The 24,600-nt window shown below is 42.0% G+C and overlaps 1 protein-coding gene across 1 annotated transcript; it reads right to left on the bottom strand.

Annotated features, from left to right (window-relative positions):
• nmnat2 (nicotinamide nucleotide adenylyltransferase 2) lies at positions 1-23,393 on the bottom strand. Its single transcript, XM_039816589.1, has 11 exons — positions 23,170-23,393; positions 16,055-16,143; positions 10,770-10,837; positions 10,348-10,426; positions 8,531-8,657; positions 8,300-8,380; positions 6,743-6,787; positions 6,511-6,587; positions 4,984-5,085; positions 4,825-4,892; positions 1-2,898 (listed from the first exon to the last, which is right to left on the bottom strand). The coding sequence occupies exons 1-11, from the start codon at positions 23,252-23,254 to the stop codon at positions 2,796-2,798; spliced, it is 924 nt and encodes a 307-aa protein (XP_039672523.1). The 5' UTR covers positions 23,255-23,393; the 3' UTR covers positions 1-2,795.
• Positions 23,394-24,600: the final 1,207 nt, after the last annotated feature.

The raw sequence follows: 24,600 nt of genomic DNA, 5'->3' as shown, positions 1-24,600 counted from the left end.
AATCCAAAGGAAGAATCGGAATTGGAATCAGAATTGTTCAAATCCAAACGATGCCCAACCCTACTTGTAAGATGACGTAGTATTAAGAGAGACCCCGGTAGAGAGTAGTATGAAAGACAGAAAATCAGCGTAAGGAGGCAAACAACACCCTGAAGCGAGGTTTATGGTAGCTGCGTGTTCCCGGCACGCGGTGCATGAGCCATAAAATTACGTCACCACGGCTGTTGTTTCCAGCGTGAAGGCTCCCCAAGTTGTCGTGGCGCGTTGTCGTGCACCTCTGAATTTCTAACTCAACGAGCGCTGCTCTTTCAGTTCAACACAGTCGGCTGGGAAGAGCAGGTTCGCCTCTACAAACATCTGTAGGATTCTTCACGTACAGACCACAGGGTCAAACACTACACTGGGAAAAGAAGAGAGTGTTCTTAACAGTTACAGGCAGACAGCCATTTAGATTTGGAGATAAATGACAGTCACGTTAATGATTAGAGTAGATAAATGTAATTTTTAGCGTTACACCGGTGTTTATAATGGATGTGTTTACTACTGTTGCCACGCGCCCTACTTGCCTTTACTTCTGCTCTCTTCTTCTCTACTACTTCTTGCCTATTCACAGATTATTTTGTTCGTACGCCCCCTGGTGTTTCAGAGAATACTGCTACAAACAATGCCATCCATCTTCGTCCGCTTATCCGGGGTCACAAACAAAGCGTTGAGCATAAACATCTCCGTGCATGCTCGTAACGTTTGAGTATAATCAAGCCTTAACCCTAACCCTCCCACGATCTTTTCCTAAACCTCTCACTTAAACATACTTTTAGAAACTCCACCCAAGAGCTTTTCCTAAACCTAACTGTTCCGTTGTTGTGCAGCATGCCACTTAAACATAATTTTTTTAAATGGCTCCCTAACCAAGTGTGAATTAGTTGAAAGCCCTGCTGCATCTGATTGAGTCAAAGAGACTTTTTGTGTCAGAAACAAACGCCAAAGGCACCTGACCAACCGTCCCTTTTTTGACGCACTGGGAGTGAGAATGTGTTGGTTTGGAGTTAGTTTAACGGTTAGGTTATGTAAACCACAAACAGAGCCTTAAGCATCGGTACTGTTGCTATGTTTACCTGCAGGTTATTATACCTTTAGCTCGGAGGTTAAACTGTTGCCCTGAACTACGATCGGTGTGTCACTATGTACAGTTTTAGATACAGCTACAGCAGGACAGACAATGACGGTAGCTGAGTGTACTTGTTGTCAAACTTGAGATCCTCAAGTTAAACTTCCTTCAAAACATCTGACAAAATGAAAACGGGCCTCAAGCAAGAACGTTTCCATTTGATTGTGAACAAATCTTATGTTGTGTTCAGAGAGAACGTACAGTCGAAAGACGCATCCGACCGTGTTTATGTTTCAACACTTTTAGATGCACTTTTACTCTTTGGGTTTCAACTTGTTTCTATTAAAATTTTATTATCTTTCCACCACATGTATATATGTATATTTGTGTGTTTTATGGTTGTATACATATGTTTTTGTCTTTGTGAAGCAAGTGCAAAGTGCAAAGTGCTTTATAAATGAAATAAATTGAATTTAAAATCTTGAAACTAGGTGGCTACGTTAGCTGTCAATACCTTTTCTAAAAAGGTATAAAACAACTTCAGTATCAGTGCTTCAGACTATGAGGTCGCCCCACAAAAATACTGGACTTACAAAGACTGTGAAGTGTCCTGAGATAACTTCTCTATGATTTGACACTTTAAATAAAACTAAATTGAAAACTTTACGGGGCACGAAACATCTTCGGAGCAACTTTAACCAAGTCGAGTAGCATTTGATTTTAACCCTTCTTTGGACAACTATGACCTGGACAAGTTGTTTTGGGAGAGAAAGGACCACTTACTGTATTTATTTCATACATAAAAGAGAACACTATAAAGTATTGGGGAAAAAATGACTTTTTCTTACGAATTTGTTTGTACGAGCGGATCTTGCATGAGGCCCAATAACCCTGCCGATAAAAGTCAAGGGCGACTTGATTAAAGGTGCTCTGAAGACTTTTTGTCTCTCAAACGAGAAACTTATTCAGTTCCGACTGAATGAACAAAAAGGATTTCGATCATCTTGACAACGACCACAAAGAGGTTAAATAGCTGGGTTTCCCAACCGTTCGCTGAAGAAGTCTCTGGAATGAGAGACAAAAAACCCTCAGAGCACCTTTAAACAAGTCCGGATGCCCTTATAACTATGACATGGACAAGTTGTTTTGGGAAAGAAAACACCACTTGTTTATATGTCATACATATAAAAGAGAAGACTATAAATTGGGAGCAGTTTGGGAATTTCAAACTTTTACTTACAAATCTGTCAGTGCGATTGGTTCTTGCGTGAGGCCCAATAACCCTGTCGCCTTTTAGCTAAATGCTACCCTGATACAGAATTTTTATTTTTTTTCAAATCAGCCCCTGGTACACTGAGCATGCCTGGTTGTGTGTCATGCAACCCCAAACTTTTAATAAAGACATAACAAACAGAGAAAACACTGCTGTTACCACTGCAGTGAAAATACATCGATGACACCCCTGCAGCCCTTAAAGATGACCTCCATACCTACTCACCAACACCCCAATCTCATCCCAAAATTGCCGCAACCCACCCTGGCCCCCTCCCTGATGGTAACGTCATGACACAGACAGAAGTAGGGACACTAATGCTCCGGTTTTGGAAAAGCTCAAAGAAGAGTATATGTTTGACACAGAAGACAAAGAAGGACGTTTTGGGGTTTCTTTGCAGGCAGGTTGTTGTGTCTATCCAGAGGCGTTGATGTAGAGCTGACTCTGTAGAATGTAGTCAATGACGGGCTGACTCAGGTAGTCCACAACATGGCCGTCACCGTGCTGCAGGGCCAGTCTGATAGATGGGGTGAGGAAGGGACATACATTACTCAGTTTTTTTTTATATTTTACATTTAACCTGCTAAACTCTTCATCACTGTCCTATATCAAACATGTATCTCCAAAACATCAACATTCCATGAGCCAAAAAAATACAAACGTGTTTTCAGCTTCATGGCATCTTTCAGCTAACCCGTTGGGTCCATAAACATATTTTCAAACAACGGTTCGTATGATATCTTTGGTTCTATTTAACGTTGTGAAACGGCATTAAAGTTTACAGGGATCTTTGTCACTTTCTGCCCTTTCAGTTGTCATTCTGGTTGAACCATTGTACAGCATTTGGTTCTTTATGTACAAAACTCAAGAACATCTATTTGTAAAGAGGACTTTCTACAAGCTGAAAGCCAGTGCCTGAATTGGTCCAAAAGAGGTGTCGGTACCCTAATTCAGCAGTTGCATGACTTGATCATTGTATGTGTCTTGGATGCATTCATAATCATCTTGTCTCACGGTCAAATCATTGCCGTGTCTTTAAACTTTGGTGTTCCAGAAGGCTCTGTGCTTGGTCCAATTCTTTTCACCTTATAATATATATATATATGCTTCCTTTAGGCAGTATAATCAGTAAACACTATAAACCTTCACTGTTATGTTATGCAGATGATCCCCATTTATATCTATCAATCAAGCCAGAAAAAACTAAACAGTTAAACTTCAAGCATGAGTCTGTAAATTACAGAGTGGGGTCTAGACCGATTCTATCTGTGAAGTGTCCTGAGATAACTTATCTATGATTTGACACTTTAAATCAAACTAAATTGAAAACGTTCCGGGGCACGAAACATCTTTGGAGCACCTTTAACCAAGTCGAGTTGGTTAAAGGTGGTTATCATTGTCATTCCACAAAAGTACACAAGGCAATTGGTAGTTGAAATGTGTACTTGCAAATCCCTCATTTTCCACACACAGCACACACATGCATTTTAAAGGTATGAAGCCAGGTCAGCCATGACACACCTTCTCCAGCTGCCAGTCCAACTCCATACTTGCTACGTATGTTGACTTGAACCGGCGACCCTCTGGTGCCTAAGCTAAGTCCCCATACACTGAGCTACATCCGTCCCAATTTGTCTTAAGGATCATTCCATCGGGGCTACATAGGGGTGCTGTCTGATTTTACATTGAATTGCTTGGTTTCTCCCAATGAATCATGATATATGGCATATGTTAGTATATCAGCCTATTAACAATACTGTTAATAACAATTAGAAGTAAGGGTACTCATATGGACAAAAATCAGAAGTGCTGGTACTAAGCATTCAGACGTTTAGAATAGAGTAGTCCTCTCAGACATCTGATGGACACAATCAAGCTCCGTGGCAGCAACTTTCGACAGTTAGAACTTGCACACTGCCTGCATGACACGCACGTCTCAGGTTCGGCTCGAGCCGCGCCGCACCGAAAATGCGTGCATGTTAGAAATAGGACGACGCCTATTTTTCACGCGACACGCAAGCGTGCTGGAAGTGTTTCTGGGCAAAATAAAATCGTAAAAGATGTTTATATGTCATTTTGACACAAATACATTTAATAAATGACGTTTGGATGTTTGAAAGTCACGAGGTTTTGACATAAATGCAGATATATAAATATAATTTAAAAAAATAATATATAATATCAAATATTGCACCTGTCAATACAGAACGAAATATTCTGGAGCCTATTTTGCCGTCAATACTGCCGACGTCGCTATTATTTCATTTTATCAATGGGAAACATTCATGTCTACAGACAAGGCTATCAGCAGCAGCGCCACGTCAGACATGTTTCTGGTCTGCAAAGACATAGAAAAAGCCACGCAGCTGCCACGCAACTGACACGTAACAGAAACGCCACGCTCACGCCATACAAGCAGGGTGCAGGAGCCCTTTATTCCCACCTGCTCTTAGTTGAGCTGACGATGGACATCGGGTGGCTCATCCCGTCTTTCACCACAGTGATGTTGTCCTGAAAACAAGAGGTATTAGATGAGACAAACAAGGTGGACGTTTGTCTTCCTTAAAGGGTAAATCATCTAGAGTTTAACTGTGATATTAACCTTGAACTTGCGGAGAATGGAAGAGTGATTCATGATCTTCTCTGTGTCGGCTCCATCACGAGGAACAACCACGATCCCAAAATCTCCCACGATCACCTCCATCTGATACCCACAGAAACACAACCGTCAGTCACTCTGCAGGCAGCGCTACGCAGCAGGCTGAAGGTGATAATACTGGCATTTATGACAAAAGCTGGACTGAATTAATCCATCTCATGATGACTCAGGAGATGACTCAGATCACTCGTTTAGGAGAAATGAATTTCTGTGCTGAACTTTGACTCACTAATCATTACTGCTGATAAATTGATTGCTAGAAGAAACCATCCTGACAGTGTTGAACCAGAAAGAAAACTATCATACACTGGATTAAAGACGTTCCAGTGTATGATAGTCAAGTAAATTGTTCCCTCTTTGAATTAAATATATTTTCCTTAAAGGGCAACTTCCATGTTTTGTGTCCAAGTGACTGATGGGAACAACTTTGAAATTGGTCCAGTATTAAGCAAGAAACAAGCTGTAATGTAACATTATTGGGCAAATTTTCAGCGTCAGTTAGAATCCACTAAAAGTTCTGTTGTTGCCACTGACAGACTCAGATTATTATTGTTATTATAAGTGTGTGACAAACTTATGGGAACTTATGGGATGGATCTCTACAGAGATAGACCTTTTAGTTAAAGAGTAAGATCCTTTTAGTTTAACATGAAACAGCCCCGAAATCACCATCACCAAACTCCACCAGACTCCATGTAAATAATCAGGACTTTTAGCGTGTATAGAGCCAGCATATTTCCACCAGACTCCATGTAAATAATCAGGACTTTTAGAGTGTATAGAGCCAGCATATTTCCACCAGACTCCATGTAAATAATCAGGACTTTTAGTGTGTATAGAGCCAGCATATCTCCACCAGACTCCATGTAAATAATCAGGACTTTTAGAGTGTATAGAGCCAGCATATCTCCACCAGACTCCATGTAAATAATCAGGACTTTTAGCGTGTATAGAGCCAGCATATCTCCACCAGACTCCATGTAAATAATCAGGACTTTTAGCGTGTATAGAGCCAGCATATCTCCACCAGACTCCATGTAAATAATCAGGACTTTTAGCGTGTATAGAGCCAGCATATCTCCACCAGACTCCATGTAAATAATCAGGACTTTTAGCGTGTAGGAGTTTGGTGTATACACTGGAGTTTGGTGATGGTGATTTCGGGGCTGTTTCATGTTAAACTAAAAGGATCTTACTCTTTAACAGACACTCAGTTACATCATTCAAACCCTTGGATTCCTTCACTGTCTCTTGCTAACAGCTAGCATTCATATTAGCATGATGTGTCGCTCGTTAGCAGTGTGAGAGAAGAATAACGCTGCATGCTAACGCTTTCTTTTTGCAGGTGTTTTCCTTTGACATGGCCATCGAAATTACCTGTTGGGTTATTACAATGGCGTTCAAAGGAAATAGAGAAGGGGCGGAGCTACATGTTGGGTGGGGGGTAGGGGGGGCCTACAGTGTGCTTACATCACTGTCCTTCCACAGGCCAGGGATGCAGAAGGACTCCAGGAGATCACTGCCACACAGGAGCAAGATGCGTAACTCTACAGACGACAAACAGGCAGGAGGAAAGAGACACGTTCTCAGTAAACTACATGTTTACTGGGTACAAACAAACCAGAAGGAGGCCAGACACAGCAGGAAGGAAAACCAGAGGACACGACACAAGAGTCTGTTCAGGTTTACAGGGACGACTCACCGATCTCCTCGTATCTCATGGCGGTGCCCAGGTTTGCGTTTTCATCTGACAACAATGAAACAGAAAAGGGACAGGGCGAGAATAATTACATACTTTTACAACTTTTCAATTAAACAACTTTAAAAAAGATATTATAACTGAATTAGTCTTGCATTGCCAGTCCAGGTCTGGCGAGTCCACACAGCATTCCTGGATGGGAGAAGAACGTGCTCTGGTTTATTGGCATTTCTTTAAGCAGTGTGGTGGCCCAATGGTCAGCACTGTGGCCTCACACCAAGAAGGTTCTGGGTTCTGGGTTTCTTTCTGTGTGGAGTTTGTATGTTCTCCCCATGTTTGCATGGGTTTCCTCTGGGTGTGCTGGTTTCCTAACCTGACTCTGCCAGATGGATTGCTTGGCATATCCATCTGGGGAACTTTCTGTTGGAGAACTTTTGGGAAGGGGTGAAAATCCTGGTTAGCTGATTGGATAAACCATCTGTCTATCACCACCTATGTTGGTGCCAAATCAACCAATCAGTTCAAACTCTTGCCGAAACCAGTCGGGAGAAGAGCAAAAACATCTTTTCCTCTGCGACTGGAAAACTGGAGCTCACCAGATGAGGACGGTCTCACCAGGCTACCGGTTTCCCCCACCATCAAAAAACATGTACTAGGTTCTCCAGTCAGTGCCCTTGATCAAGGCACTGGCTCAGATCTGGAGTTGGTCCCTGGGCGCTGTGATTGGCTGCCCACTGCTCCCTTGAGGGATGGGCTAAATGCAGAGAATGAATTTTGTGATGTGTATGTGATATAATGAATAAAGTATCTTTACCCTAAACCAATCACAATCATCTTGGGGTGGTGCTAAGCAATGGTGCCTCTGCTAAATAGCCTCAGGAGGAAGGAACTGCAAACTCCGATTGGACAGATAGTCTAGCTAGCTGTCTGGATTTACCCTGCAGAGATCTGAGGAGCAGTTAACCATAGTCCTCACCAATCAGCCGGAGGTTAGAACGCCAACACAGAGACAGAGGAAGGGGACGCACATCCGGCCTAAAAGAGGGACATCTGGCGGGAACTTCCGGCGGTAACGGAGCAGTCCCACAAATGAAATGTCGTTGAAATAGACTATAACTGAATTGATTGATTACATTTGTGTGTATGCATGGGTATATGTGAGCTGTAGCTCGGTAGATATACGGCGTACGTGTATGTAAAGAAGAATTGTGTTGAATTGTTTTGTATTTAACTAAAGGATAAAAATAGAGAAAGGGGGTAGGACTAGAAAGGTCTGTTTATGAACTTCTTCCTACTCCTTTTTGAACATGGGAATTTCTTATTTGAATTACTTATAATAATTTTGGTAGATTGTGCTGAGAAGTACATGTCATTTTAATTTTATATATGTACGTATTTAGTATTAGTATTAGTATTACTACTACTACTACTGATTTGCTTGTAACATATTGCTATTAGTATTTTAACAGTGTGGTGTTGGTACTTTTACTGTAGTAAAGGATCTGAATACTTCTTCCACCGCTGGAACTTGTTTCTACTCTCTTCGTCGTGTTTACTCACCGACGAAGGTGAAGCGTTCGATGTGAGGGCGGACGCAGCAGATCTTCCCCAAATTCTCGCTGATCTTCCCCCACAGTTTGACTTAAAGAAAGAGAGAAAGAAAGAGAGAAAGAAAGAAAGAAAGAAAGAAAGAAAGAGAGTGGTTTATACTTATTACAGTCATAATAATCTGAAGGTAGACTTTTCTCTGTGTGAGTATTGATGTGTGTAATATGGAGGAAGGTGACTCACTGGCTGTGGGCTTATGATTCATGTTGTTGTGGTTCTGGTAGATGGGCGGAGTCTCATTCTGTGGCTGACCAATCACAGGAGTCGTTGACGGCGTGTTGACGTTGGACAGAATGCAGCCGGTGACTCTCTGAGGAAACAGAAACATCACAACAACCCAACATCTCAGACATTTTTCACATTTCTCTTCTGCTACAGCGACTACCTTTACATGCACACATTTTTGCGGTTCTTGCTTTTATTTCCAAAAAAGACGATATTCGAATAAGCTCTTTCCATGGCTAATGAAAGTGAATATTCCACTAATATTCCCGTTTACATGCAGCCGTGCAAAACCAAATTTTTAAAAAGTTTTCCAGAACACAGCGTCTCTCTTTCATTCCTCCAACCAGCTTCTAGAAAAGGTCGCCTCATATCCAGAAACCTGCTGATATCTGAGTCTTTGATCATGTTTAGAAGCAACTGTGTTTCTCTGTCTTCTCTTTTTCATCTCTACCGCAGCCCTGCAAACTGTCGGTTAGTTGGTTCGTGTACAGTAACCATAGCAACGCACAGAGCTGCCCGTAAGCCGTCAACAGGCGAGAGGCCGTAAACCGTCACAAACTGCTGTAAAAACCCTGATTGAGATGCAGATTCTGAATGCGCTGTATAGATGTCCAAAGAGTGTTTCTAAAACCTGAATACCACAAATGTTGGAATGAGAGGGGGGAAACACCAGAGCAGGGGGAATGAGAGGGGGAAACACCAGAGCAGGGGAATGGAGAGGGGAAACACCAGAGCAGGGGGAATGAGAGGGTTAAACGCCAGAGCAGGGGGAGAGGGGGAAACACCAGAGCAGGGGAAGAGAGGGGAAAACCAGAGCAGGGGAATGAGAGGGGAAACACCAGAGCAGGGGAATGAGAGGGGGAAACACCAGAGCAGGGGAATGAGAGGGGAAAACACCAGAGCAGGGGGAATGAGAGGGTTAAACGCCAGAGCAGGGGGAATGAGAGGGGGAAACACCAGAGCAGGGGAATGAGAGGGGGAAACACCAGAGCAGGGGGAATGAGAGGGGAAACACCAGAGCAGGGGGAAAGAGAGGGGAAACACCAGAGCAGGGGGAATGAGAGGGTTAAACGCCAGAGCAGGGGGAATGAGAGGGGGAAACACCAGAGCAGGGGAATGAGAGGGGAAACACCAGAGCAGGGGGAGAGGGGAAACACCAGAGCAGGGGAGAGAGGGGAAAACACCAGAGCAGGGGGAATGAGAGGGGGAAACACCAGAGCAGGGGGAATGAGAGGGGAAACACCAGAGCAGGGGGAATGAGAGGGTTAAACACCAGAGCAGGGGGAATGAGAGGGTTAAACGCCAGAGCAGGGGGAATGAGAGGGGGAAACACCAGAGCAGGGGAATGAGAGGGGGAAACACCAGAGCAGGGGAATGAGAGGGGGAAACACCAGAGCAGGGGGAATGAGAGGGGGAAACACCAGAGCAGGGGGAATGAGAGGGGGAAACACCAGAGCAGGGGGAATGAGAGGGGGAAACACCAGAGCAGGGGGAATGAGAGGGGGAAACACCAGAGCAGGGGAATGAGAGGGTTAAACGCCAGAGCAGGGGGGAATGAGAGGGGAAACACCAGAGCAGGGGGAATGAGAGGGGAAACACCAGAGCAGGGGGAATGAGAGGGGAAACACCAGAGCAGGGGGAAGGAGAGGGGGAAACACCAGAGCAGGGGGAATGAGAGGGGGAAACACACAAGAGCAGGGGGAATGAGAGGGGGAAACACCAAAGTCTTGAAGACTTTTTAAATAATAAGTTGAGAGAGAGAAGTATGTTGTCACCTTCATCAGGTCGCGGTGATGCTCCAGCACGCTGCAGGTCGTCTGCCAGGTGTCCTGGTAACACTCCCAGGGGTCCACCCTGCACCATGGTTACAATCGTTAACCAAAACAATGAAATAACCAAAACTAGGTGGGAAAAAACATTGTCGAGGCATTAAAAAAAAAAAGAGGCATTACAGAAAAAACGATAACTAACTAAAACTGTAATGTCTGTTTGCAAAATGAACTAAAATGAAATGAAGTAATCAAGTTATCCTTGTCGTCTTTGTCCATGTCTTTCACAGAGAAAATTACATTATATCTTTCAGAGTTGACATTTCCGACCATAGACCTGAGTCTTACTTACAGTTTAACTTACAGTCTATGCCCTAGACAGGTCCAGTTTCTGACTGGGAACTAGTCAATAACCAAAGGTGTCTCACCTGATCCAATCAGAGGACTGGACGGCCAGCTGACACATGGTGAGACGATGTCTGCTGGGGACTAAACCCTACACACACACACACACACACACACACACACACAGACACAAAAAAAAAAGAGAGAGACACACACACACACACACACACACACACACACACACACACACACACACACACACACACACAGACACATGCACGCACACACACAGACACACACACAGACACACACACACACACACACACACACACACACACACACACACATGCACGCACACACAGACACACACACACACACACACAGACACACAGAGAGAGACACACACACACACACACACATGCAGGCACACACAAAGACACACACACACACAGACACACACACACAGACACAGAGAGAGAGAGAGACACACACACACACTCACAAACACACACACGCACGCACGCATGCACACACACACACACACACACACATAGACACACACACACACACACACACACACACACACACACACACACACACAATCTGCATTAGTTACACAAAGGATCTGATTACTCCCCACCCACCCCCCTACCAGGCCATTTGGCCGTTATAACTACTACGGCCACTAGAGGGCGCCGCCACTACAAACCTAATTAAGGTCAGAATGATGCTGGATCATACCACTTATGGGGGTGTTGTTTTTTAGGGAGGACGGTCTCCAATCGGGACTTTGTGAATCAGAACAGAATCGTTTTGGGGGGGAAATACCATTGTCGCCACGCGGCCCGAATAACCAGGTCTTAATAAGTGATGTGAATAATCTCCAACATTAAAACACCATCAGCTGAAAATCAGATTCCTGAGGTAGCTGAACAAGCATTTATTATTCATGGTGTGTGTGTGTGTGTGTGTGTGTGTGTGTGTGTGTGTGTGTGTGTGTGTTTCTTCAGAGGCAGAGAGAAAGTAGGACAAGAGCTTCACTAAGTCCTGGGGGAACAGCAGAGAGCTGCAGCTGCACGCCATCTTATCTGGGCCTCGTCTTCAGCATCATCATCATCATCATAATACTACAGTTTTTTACCATCACTTTGGCACTAATTTAAGAACCTTGACGTCAATACTTTTTTCAATTGCTTGGATACACTACACATAAACCAAAGATAATTTGTTCATTTAACAAAGATCACCTGTTCAATATGACACAACTTAACATCAAAGTACTACTATTTCAAAAAGCAATTCACACATTACATTTCAGATGATTGTCTGTTCATTTCATTACAATCATCTAACTATCAATCCATAAAACTACTCATAATGATAAGTAACTGTTGCAGTACTCTTAATGACTGTATGGAAACAGATAAACAATATTCCATTTTTAGATCATGAAAGTTTCAAGATAACGAGATTCATTGTCACCAGTTAGCATGGAGCATGAACCAATCAGAATACAGTATCTATGGATGTAATATTTCATCATCCTTCTTTACTGTAATGTACTACTGTTTATCAGACACTGTTTCTATGGTCCCATGTACTACCTTTACTGTAATATACTACTGTTTATCAGACACTGTTACTATGGTCCCATGTACTACCTTTACTGTAATATACTACTGTTTATCAGACACTGTTACTATGGTCCCATGTACTACCTTTACTGTAATATACTACTGTTTACCAGACACTGTTTCTATGGTCCCATGTACTACCTTTACTGTAATATACTACTGTTTATCAGACACTGTTTCTATGGTCCCATGTACTACCTTTACTGTAATGTATTACTGTTTACCAGACACTGTTACTATGGTCCCATGTACTACCTTTACTGTAATATACTACTGTTTACCAGACACTGTTACTATGGTCCCATGTACTACCTTTACTGTAATGTATTACTGTTTATCAGACACTGTTTCTATGGTCCCATGTACCACCTTTACTGTAATGTACTACTGTTTACCAGACACTGTTACTATGGTCCCATATACTACCTTTACTGTAATGTACTACTGTTTATCAGACACTGTTTCTATGGTCCCATGTACTACCTTTACTGTAATGTACTACTGTTTATCAGACACTGTTTCTATGGTCCCATGTACTACCTTTACTGTAATGTACTACTGTTTACCAGACACTGTTTCTATGGTCCCATGTACTACCTTTACTGTAATGTACTACTGTTTATCAGACACTGTTTCTATGGTCCCATGTACTACCTTTACTGTAATGTACTACTGTTTATCAGACACTGTTACTATGGTCCCATGTACTACCTTTACTGTAATGTACTACTGTTTACCAGACACTGTTACTATGGTCCCATGTACTACCTTTACTGTAATGTACTACTGTTTATCAGACACTGTTACTATGGTCCCATGTACTACCTTTACTGTAATGTACTACTGTTTACCAGACACTGTTACTATGGTCCCGTACTACCTTTACTGTAATGTACTACTGTTTATCAGACACTGTTACTATGGTCCCATGTACTACCTTTACTGTAATGTACTACTGTTTACCAGACACTGTTACTATGGTCCCATGTACTACCTTTACTGTAATGTACTACTGTTTACCAGACACTGTTACTATGGTCCCATGTACTACCTTTACTGTAATGTACTACTGTTTACCAGACACTGTTACTATGGTCCCATGTACTACCTTTACTGTAATGTACTACTGTTTATCAGACACTGTTACTATGGTCCCATGTACTACCTTTACTGTAATGTACTACTGTTTACCGACACTGTTACTATGGTCCCATGTACTACCTTTACTGTAATGTACTACTGTTTATTAGACACTGTTACTATGGTCCCATGTACTACCTTTACTGTAATGTACTACTGTTTACCAGACACTGTTACTATGGTCCCATGTACTACCTTTACTGTAATGTATTACTGTTTACCAGACACTGTTACTATGGTCCCATGTACTACCTTTACTGTAATGTACTACTGTTTATTAGACACTGTTACTATGGTCCCATGTACTACCTTTACTGTAATGTACTACTGTTTACCAGACACTGTTACTATGGTCCCATGTACTACCTTTACTGTAATGTATTACTGTTTACCAGACACTGTTACTATGGTCCATGTACTACCTTTTACTGTAATGTACTACTGTTTATTAGACACTGTTACTATGGTCCCATGTACTACCTTTACTGTAATGTACTACTGTTTATCAGACACTGTTACTATGGTCCCATGTACTACCTTTACTGTAATGTATTACTGTTTACCAGACACTGTTACTATGGTCACATGTACCATCTTTGAGACTATTTACAGTATTGACAATACTGATCTGTATGCATGCAGGCCTATATATATATACATATACATATACATATATACTTGTACCACATTGTTCGCCATGCCCGAAGGTTTTTTCCAAGATGTTTGGCTAATTGCGATATAGATGAGAACCTGTGGCCAAATCCACCAGACAGAGTTGATGAAGATGTAGAATACAGTAATCACTTCTTTGTTTAGCTTTTAAAGTACAAGCAAGTTGAGGAACACTGCATTTGATGTTTTACAGTACTACAGTACTACTGTCTTTTCTATTTTGTAGCTAATTATTTTGCTTTGATTCAAGTAAACCTATGTTGTGATACTGTATTGTTTTTCATCAATACATTTCAGGTTATGGTCAATGAATCCACTGTCTGTAGTATTCTCTCTACTACTGCAGTACTTTTACAGGGATGTATTTACATCTAGTACCATAATGAAACATGTATCACCTATTTTGTACTACAATATTTAATGATTGTACGAACGATGACCCAGTGAAACTATGGGTAGCTTGTGTGTGGCTGATCTAAAGTAACGTTTCCATGGTATTTCACCATCAATTAGTCTTTTGAACCAATGATTGTGTAAGATTTATCTAAAGATATGAATGAATGATGTAATGTTTTGAACACTGGACAGTCTGTGTTACAAGTGATGATCGTTTTGAGTTTTGTGTCTAGAGTTTTGAAAAATGACGTCAAGGTTCTGAAATTAGTAGCAGAGTGATTGTAAAAAACTGTAATAAACTTTATTTATATCGCAGCTTTCATACGTAGCGTGTAGCTCAAAGAGCCACGACAAAGTGGAGGGACGACAAGACAAGATCACTTTAAGACTCTTTAGTTATACTACTCTTTAGTTACACTACTCTTTAGTTACACTACGCTTTAGTTACACTACTCTTTAGTTATACTACTCTTTAGTTACACTACTCTTTAGTTACACTACTCTTTAGTTACACTACTCTTTAGTTACACTACTCTTTAGTTATACTACTCTTTAGTTACACTACTCTTTAGTTACACTACTCTTTAGTTACACTACTCTTTAGTTACACTACTCTTTAGTTACACTACTCTTTAGTTACACTACTCTTTAGTTACATTACTCTTTAGTTACACTACTCTTTAGTTACACTACGCTTTAGTTATACTACTCTTTAGTTATACTACTCTTTAGTTACATTACTCTTTAGTTACACTACTCTTTAGTTACACTACTGTTAGTAGTAGTTGTGTCTGTGTGTGTGTGTGTGTGTGTGTGTGTGTGTGTGTGTGTGTGTGTGTGTGTGTGTGTGTGTGTGTCTGTGTGTGTGTCTGTGTGTATGTGTCTGTGTGTGTGTGTGTGTGTGTGTGTCTGTGTGTCTATGTGTGTGTGTGTGTGTGTCTGTGTGTATGTATGTATGTGTGTGTGTGTCTGTGTGTATGTATGTATGTATGTATGTATGTATGTGTGTCTCTGTGTGTCTGTGTGTGTCTGTCTGTGTGTGTATGTGTGTCTATGTGTGTGTGCGTGTGTGTGTGTGTGTGTGTCTTTTTTTGCTTGCTTTTTGTTGCTTATTTTGGAGTTGTTGCCTTTTTCACACAAAAATTAGACGATTGTTTTTGTCATTTTTGTCGCCTTTGATGAGTTTTTTTGTCAATTTTTTAAAAGGTTATTGTCGACATTTTTGGACTATTTACTTTGATGTTTTTGTCGCCTTTTAGAAGTTTTAAACTATCACAATAAAGCCAACGAGTGACAATAATTAAAAGCATGAAGTGCTGAAAAAATAAGTTTTCAATTGTCATTAAAAAATGTCCACAGAGCTTGTGTTGAGTTTCTTTTTTCATTTGTGTGATAAAACTCTGGCAGCAGAAGATCTAAGAGGTGGTGGTGGGGGGGGACTTTTAAAGGACTAATAACCATACTCAGGTTTACTCTGATTACTCTGCCGCTCCCACGAGTACTCTGACATTTAGCCGAGGACTCACAGGTTTCCCGTAGGAGTCGTGCACCGGCGAGATGATTCCTCCGATCACGATGAAGCGACCCGTTTTGTGCAGATATTCTCGGGCTTTTTCTGCAACACAAAACAAACACAAACAGGCGGAGAACACGTTTAAAACACGCAACACGGAGTTAGTTCAGTTAGTTTAGCACATTTCAAAACAACAACAACAACAACAACAACAACAACAACGACGACAACAACAACAACAACAACAACAACAACAACAACAACAACGACGACAACAACAACAACAACAACAACAACGACAACAACAACGACAACAACAACGAGACATTTAAAAGACTTTAAATACAACCAGGACATGCATGTTAGGAAAGAGAAACAGCATTAACATCAAAAATAACATAACATGAAGGTAACACAGAGTCCTGAGCAGTGGTGGAAAGTAACTAAGTACATGTACTCCAGTACTGTACTTGAGTCCAAATGTTCAGGTACTTGTACTTTACTTGAGTCTTTTTCTCTTTCTCCACTACATTCATCTGTTCCAGCTTTAGTTACTAGTTACTTTAGTTACTCCGCTACATTCATCTGTTCCAGCTTTAGTTACTAGTTACTTTAGTTACTCCACTACATTCATCTGTTCCAGCTTTAGTTACCAGTTACTTTAGTTACTCCACTACATTCATCTGTTCCAGCTTTAGTTACTAGTTACTTTAGTTACTCCTATACATTCATCTGTTCCAGCTTTTAAGATTACTTTAGTTACTCCTTACATTCATCTGTTACAGCTTTAGTTACTAGTTACTTAGTTATTCCGCTACATTCATCTGTTACAGCTTTAGTTACTAGTTACTTTAGTTACTCCGCTACATTCATCTGTTACAGCTTTAGTTACTAGTTACTTGCATTACACTCCATTACATTCCATTCTATTACAGCTTCCATTACTTTATATTCCATTACATTCCTCTATTACACTTTACATTACATCTATTAAAAAAAAAAAAAAAAAAAAACAACCTTTATTACATATTCATCTGTTACAGCTTTAGTTACTAGTTACTTTAGTTACTCCGCTACATTCATCTGTTACAGCTTTAGTTACTAGTTACTTTAGTTACTAGTTACTTTAGTTACTCGCTACATTCATCTGTTACAGCTTTAGTTACTAGTTACTTTAGTTACTAGTTACATTTCAGAGAGAGAGAAAGAAAAAGGTGCCCAAATGAGAGAGAGAAAGAGAGAGAGTGAGAGAGAGAGACAGAGAGAGAGAGAGACAGAAAGAGAGACAGAGAGATACTCAATCTATGATCTAACTATCCATGTTTTCTTTGTTCATGTTCCAATAAAGAAAAATTGAATTGAATTGAGAGAGAAAGAGAAAGAGAAAGAGAAGAAAGAGAAAGAGAGAGAGCTGCTGGAGAAAATAGGTCAGGAAGGAACATGGCTGCAGCTGCATCATGAACCATCAGCTCAGAGAGCGATGTGACCGCAGCCAGAGGCGCCGTTAACTCAGAGTAAGTTCCGTCTCTGCGGCCACGTCCACGCCTCTTAAAGTCCACGTTCAGCCCAAAGCTTCTGGACGAGACAAGAGTACACTGTAGTCTCCCTGCAGCGTCCTCAAAGCTGATGGGTTTCCACCAATCAGACAGAGACAAGACAGAGCGTCATCAGCTCAGAAACGATTGGACTCAGGCCTACGTGGGAGCCAGTGGGCAGGGGCGGATTGGCCATCTGGCAATTCTGGCAAATGCCATTTGTTTTTTCATTCATGTGGGCCGGTCAGATTATTTTCTTTTTATATATATAAATAAATAAATAATAATAAATAAAGTCGACCGACCCAATCAGAGGTTACTCAAATTGGGACGTCCAGTGAAATTCAAGCACGTCACCTTCAAACGGGATCTCGGTTTGCTGGCTTCAGGCTGTATACCGGACCCTCCCGGTGATCAGGCTGCGCAGCGAGAAGCCGCTGCTGGGGGGCGCAGAGCCTCGCGGAGCTCCGACTGCTGTCTGTCCGCGCGGCCGTCTCACGGCCTCAGTAGTAAATTGACACAGTTTCATTACCGGTTAAAAACATCTCGTCGCGTTTAATAGTAGTCTAATTCGGTGTTTGGGTACAGTTGGTTTCAACGCCTGGTGCGAAGTGTAGGCCTAAAGGAGTACACATGGGGGCGGAGCTAGACTCTCAGTACAGTGGGGGCGGAGCTTCATCACGGGGCCCTCTGCTACCAAGTCATTTTAAAATTAAAACCGTTAAAAAAAACGGTAAAATATGTGATGAATGCATATGTTATAATGTGTCACTCGTTGAGCCAGTAAGCCTATATGTCAAATAAAACGCCAAGAAAAGACACATGTTTTGACAAGTTTGTATTGCCGAACAAAGAAAACAGTTTGCCAGTCAAGTGAAAATGTTTCAGCACCACGGACAGCGCCAGCTGATGGACAGCGATGGTGCTGAACAGGCCAAGTGAGCTCAATTATATATATGTTTGATAAGAAGAGCTGGATTATCACAGCGTGAGATCATGTGCAGTAATTAGCTTCTTTCAGCTGATAACGTGTCGCTTGGTGAGGGCCCCGTTCTCGTCATGTGACGCAAGATCGGCAGCGTTTGAGGGGCCCCTAATTGGCACGGGGCCCTGGGGCAGCCGCACCCACGCTATCTCCGCTAATGAGTACACATGACAACCCTGAACAAGCAGCGTGGCTCTGCTCCATCTTTCTGCTGTGCCCCATTCATTCAGGTTAAACTCTGCAGTTAATCCGCGGTTCACATGTACAGTATGCATGAACTGTGGTGGTCCGTTACACTGGAGGCTATACTCAACATCACTGATCATTTTGGATCCATAGAATGAAGAAAACATTACACTTCACAACGTTTTTTATCCAAAACATGATTGTGTTATTGTACAATTTAGCAGTAAAAGCAGTGGCCTCTGTAAGTCAATCCTACGTTTTTCAATTTGGGAGCAAAACGTGCTCCGTGGGGAGAAAAAGCTACCATGAAGCCCTGTTCATGCTGTGTATCCGGCCCATGACCCAGATGTGAAAGCCCCCTTACTGGACTACTGAATATAATAATATTCCATTATATTTTGTATTTTGAATTGTTACCTGCCACCAGAATTTAGTGATTTCCTTGCCATAAATAAAGACGTTTTTCCCATAGACCCCTCCTGCTTTATGTGTTCCACCAATCGCCAAGTATAATCACAGACACACATTTAAATTGCAGAGTTAGAGAGTTAAAACAGATGAAAAGAGAGAACCAGACGGACAATATGTACAGTGTCAACAGAGAGAAACACGGAGTAGGAAGCATTGTTTGCCAGTTACTTGCATTAAATATTAAAAAATCTGTTACATAAGGTACTGCTTGTATTATGTCACCATCTGTACACAAATGTAATTAGTGAATGTACGCTGCACGGGCGTGGTAATGTGGGCTGGTGTGGCTACAGTGCCAGGGCTGAATCTTCGTCCCTGGCACAGATGCACTTTTCCTCGTCTACATTAACATACCGTCCAGTTTCAACAGTCAAAGGTAAGACACCAGTGTAGGGGCCACTGATATATTCGTCGGCAGGTCATTTTTCCAAGGCTACAGCCCAGAATGTTTTCACTGTAGCCCCGAATTTTAAATGCAGGCAACACAGAGTTTAGGTGCGCAATAATATTGCTACATTTAGTTTGAAGTTCCCATGACGTAACCTTTACAGTCTCTGCTTCAGGCTGAAACACACAGAGCTCTGAAGCCTGTAAATCCACCGGCTGTCCGTCCCCTTCCTCTGTCTCTGTGTCGGCGTTCTAACCTCCGGCTGATTTGTGAGGACTATGGTTAACTGCTCCTCAGATCTCTGCAGGGTAAATCCAGACAGCCAGCTAGACTATCTGTCTGTCTGTCTGTCTGTCTGTCTAACAGCTAGCTAGACTATCTGTCCAATCAGAGTTTTCTGTTGCACGACTAAAACTACTTCTGAACGTCCACATGTTCCACCAAAACCAGTTCCTTCCTGAGACTATTTAGCAGAGGCACCGTGGCTCCGTCCGGAGCTTAGCCCCGCCCCAAGACCATTGTGATTGGTTTAAAGAAATGCCAATAAACACAGAGCACGTTTTCCTCCCATCCAGGAATGCTGTGTGGACTAGACAGACCTTCCTCCGCAGCGCTGTGGAGGAGGAGGGTCTGGCGAGGCGAGACTACTGCAGCGGTAAAAGAAGTACGGCGACTGTAAGGAGGCCTTAAGAGTGGGACCCTACGTTGCTATGGTTATGTGATTGACAACTGGAATAATTCATGTGTTTCACTGTGCAGATTATGTATTAACACCTTAATCATTTATCCATCCAATATCATCTTAAATAGCTTAATTACATTATTTTAAACGTGTAACTCAGTTTGATTTTGAGATGATTATCTTCAGAGAGGAGAGCTATCCTGATCAACTCGTCGTGAGTTCATTTTGTAACAGCAGAGATGTGAATAATTCATGTTTCAGCGTGCAGATTATCTACTAAAACCTTCTTATATTCGTGGATCCTTTCAATATCAGATTCAATGTGAATAATTCACGTGTACCCTGCAGCTTCGCTTCCTCTCATTAGCTGCCGTTTAAACCTCCTACAGTACAAAGCATAAAGTATAATGTATCATGTGTTACTCCTTCTTAGCCAACCTTTACCTGACTTATTATTAGGATATGCTCAGTGGAGATCTGGTGTCTTACCTTTGACTGTTGAAACTGGACGATATGTTAAAGTAGACGAGGAAAAGTGCATCTGTCCAATGTCTTGTTTAAATTAGGATACTGGTTTTTAAAGGCCCATACCGATACTGATTAATAGTAGTTAATGAAACCGATAACTGATATTTGGAGCCGATATGCATTCACAATGAAAATGGGAATTTTTAAAGGTCCCATGGCATGAAAATGTCACTTTATGAGGTTTTTTTAACATTAATATGAGTTCCCCCCCCCAGCCTGCCTATGGCCCCCCAGTGGCTAGAAATGGTGATAGGTGTAAACCGAGCCCTGGGTATCCTGCTCTGCCTTTGAGAAAATGAAAGCTCAGATGGACCAATCAGGAATCTGCTCCTTATGAGGTCACAAGGGGAAAGGTTACCTCCCCTTTCTCTGCTTTGCCAGCCCAGAGAATTTGGCCCCCCCATGAGAGAGAGAGAGACATAATGGCTTGCAAACGAGCAAAGCCTGGCAGTTGGTCAAGGCCACACACACAGAGCTGTAGCCGAGCCAAAGTAGAGCACTTTTTAATTCATTAACTTAATCGGTTATCAGGCAAATAAAACGCTGATACGCATAATCTGAAAACTGCCAAAAAAACAGCCCCGATAATCAGCCAGGGCCACTAATCGGTCTATCCCCAGTTTAAATGATCTAGAACATGAGTTTCATTTAGGTTTCTACTGTCCTTTTTCACTGGGAACAGTGTGCTGCCTTGTTTAGTAAGATAACAACAGATATTGATTTTGTAAATATATTTGGATGATGCTCAAACATTGAGATGTCTGTTCACATGTGAAACACATAAATTAACCAGTTATCTTTTTAAGAAAGTGTGAGATGGGCACCTTGGTGGCTCACCTGGTTTGGGTCTTTTTTCATTTTTTTTTTTCTTCATTTATTTATTTAATAATCTATCTAACTAACTTTTATTTTATTTTTCTAAGATAATTTTTTTGGGCTTTTCCGCCTTTAATTTTTACAGGACAGCTAGGTGAGAAAGGGGCGAGAGAGAGAGAGAGAGAGAGAGAGAGAGAGAGAGAGAGAGGGGGGGGGGCAGGAAATCATCACAGGTCAGATTCAAACCCTGGACCTCTGCGTCGAGGCATGAGCCTCTCAGTATACTGTATGTGCGCCTGCTCTACCCACTGAGCCAACCTGGCCACAAACTAACTAACTTTTACCACTAGTTTTACACTTCTCTTTGAAATTCATGCTCAATAAGCCTCGTTTATATGAAATTATATGTAATATTTGAATAAAAAAAGCAGAAATTACAATTTGTTTTGGTTAATAGTTCAGATCAGAGGAACGTTTGTTGATGGATAATCAAAATCAATAAAGTTTGATCAGGAAACTGTGTTGAAACCAATTCAGTTTCACACCTGTTGTCTTCCTTGGTTTGTAAAGCATGAAAATATCTTAAATTATCAACCAATTCTGTGTTAACCCTATGGGCTTCTAGCCAACTTCATTCAGTTATTATTGCAGCAATTTGGATAAAAGAAACCCAAATTTATCATAAAGACACTTTGAAAACGGGTCACATTTGTCCCGAAGACAACAGGAGGGTTAATGCCGCAGGAAGCCCCCTCTGAGCAAGGCACTGTGTGTGTGTGTGTGTGTGTGTGTGTGTGTGTGTGTGTGTGTGTGTGTGTGTGTGTGTGTGTGTGTGTGTGTGTTTCTGTGTGTCCGGAGGGAGGCTTGTTTTCTGGGCTGCGCCACAAGCCGCGCAAAGGCCTGCGCAGCTGTAACACGGAACATTTCCGTCTTTCTCCTCCCTAACGCGGCTTCAGACTGCGATGATCCGGGTTACATCATGTCCCTAACGTGTCATTGTTCTGCTCTGGGTTTGTGTCGTCTGGACATTTCTCCCGAAGTGGAGCCGTCGCCCATTTCAGCACCACCGCGCCGGACAGCGACCGCGCTCCGCACACCAAACCTCATTCACATTTAGCTGGTTTTTAGCGCCGGTTCTATGCCAGATGTTATTGATCGTTTGGGAGGTTTCAGTGGATCTTTGTCTTCTATTAAAACACACATTCTTATACCCAACCACCCTTTACTTTGACGTACAAGTTCAAAACCCTTTTATGATTATTTGTTGAGTGTTTATTTTTTCTCTCTCTCTCCCTCTCTCTCTCTTCGTCTTTTTCTTGTCTGGTGAAGACTCTGGGCCATGTCTCATGAATGTGTGCTCTTAGCCTGTTAATGATGGTGTTTGTGTAGACTTACATGTGTTATGAATCAGGGTTTTGATTTTAAAATTTTGTGCCTCTTACAAATTATAGGCTATATTTTGTCATTTTAACATGAGTATATGTGTAAATAAAGAAGCCAAACGAAAGGAAAGAGCGTCCCATCCACCCCCACTCACCGAACATATGGATGTGTCCCTTGGTGATGGGGTTGAAGCTGCCGCAGGACAGCAGGATGACGTGCGTTTTGGTGTTTTCTGTCATGGTTCCTCTCGTTTCTTTTTTCTTCTTCTTCTGTTGTCTGTCTTGTGAGTTGTGTTATGTCCCGGTCCGGTCCGGTCCCGGTCTCTGTTTGTGTTCAGGTCTGTAGGTCCGCAGAAGGAGAGAGAGAGAGAGAGAGAGAGAGAGAGAGTTAGAGAGAGAGAGAGGTGTGTCTGCGGGAGGAAGCTGCGTCAGCGCGTTAAAGAGACAGTCACACAGCAGACTGCTCAAATATGTAGGCTACAATTTGCAATAGTGAACCCAAAACTACAGCTGGGCGACACAGAATATTATACAAAATAATGTGGATATAATGACTATATGGGTAAAGACAAATAATAGAACAGATAATAAGTCTGGTATGCTTAAAGAGCCTTTAAAGGGAGAGACAACACTGTCCTATTATGAATCTAAGAAGATATCTAGTCTCATATATTGATGTCGATATTATGTCGATATATTGCCCGGTGCTACCTGAAACACTGTCACATTTTTTATAGTTTATTCCAGTGTTGTGACCAAGTCATCTTCAAGTCTCAAGTAAGTCTTGAGTCATTTGGTCCAAGTCTCAGGTAAGTCTCCTGTTATTTTTTTGGGGCAACTCAAATCAAGTCAAATCCCAAATCCAGTCAGTTTTTTTACACCCAACATTAAGAACTCTTAGCTGTAGTGTCCAGTCTTTATAAAAGACAGATACTTTGAATTTACTTTTATTTTATTGGTTGAGGAGTTGCAGTGTTCCCCGAGCCCGGCCTTCTCTGCTTCTCTTCGTAGTCGTCAGATTCTTCTACCGACCCTTATTTTTTGGGGTGGCAGTAGCTCAGTGATTAGGGAGTTGGGAGGGTCGCTGGTTCAAGTCCCCATACAGACCAAAGTATGGTGGTGGACTGGTAGCTAGAGAGGTACCAGTTCACCTCCTGGGCACTGCCAAGGTGCTCTTGAGCAAGGCACTGAACACCTACTGCTCGGGGCGCCTTTCCATGGGCAGCCCCCCCACTCCGACATCTCTCCATTAGTGCATGTAGAGGTACTGAGCATGTGTGTGTAATTCAGGCCTGTGTGTAATGAGTGAAATATTGTAATTTCCCCTTGTGGGATTAATAAAGTATACATTATTATTATTATTATTATTATAGAACTGGCTCTGGTTTGCCTTGCACCAGCTCTTAGTTATGCTGTTATAGTTTTAGACTGCTGGGGGACTTCCTTTGACACACTGATCTTCTCTCTCTCTCTCTCTCTCTCTCTCTCTCTCTCTCTCTCTCTCTCTCTCTCTCTCTCTCTCTCTCTCTCTCTTTCCATCTGTGTGCTTCCATGTCCCAGAAATGCTTGTTACTAACTTAGCTCTG

Source organism: Perca fluviatilis, chromosome 11 (genome assembly GCF_010015445.1).
Source record: "Perca fluviatilis chromosome 11, GENO_Pfluv_1.0, whole genome shotgun sequence".
Classification (NCBI taxonomy): Eukaryota; Metazoa; Chordata; class Actinopteri; order Perciformes; family Percidae; genus Perca; species Perca fluviatilis.
This window is presented reverse-complemented; position numbering and strand designations above follow the sequence as displayed.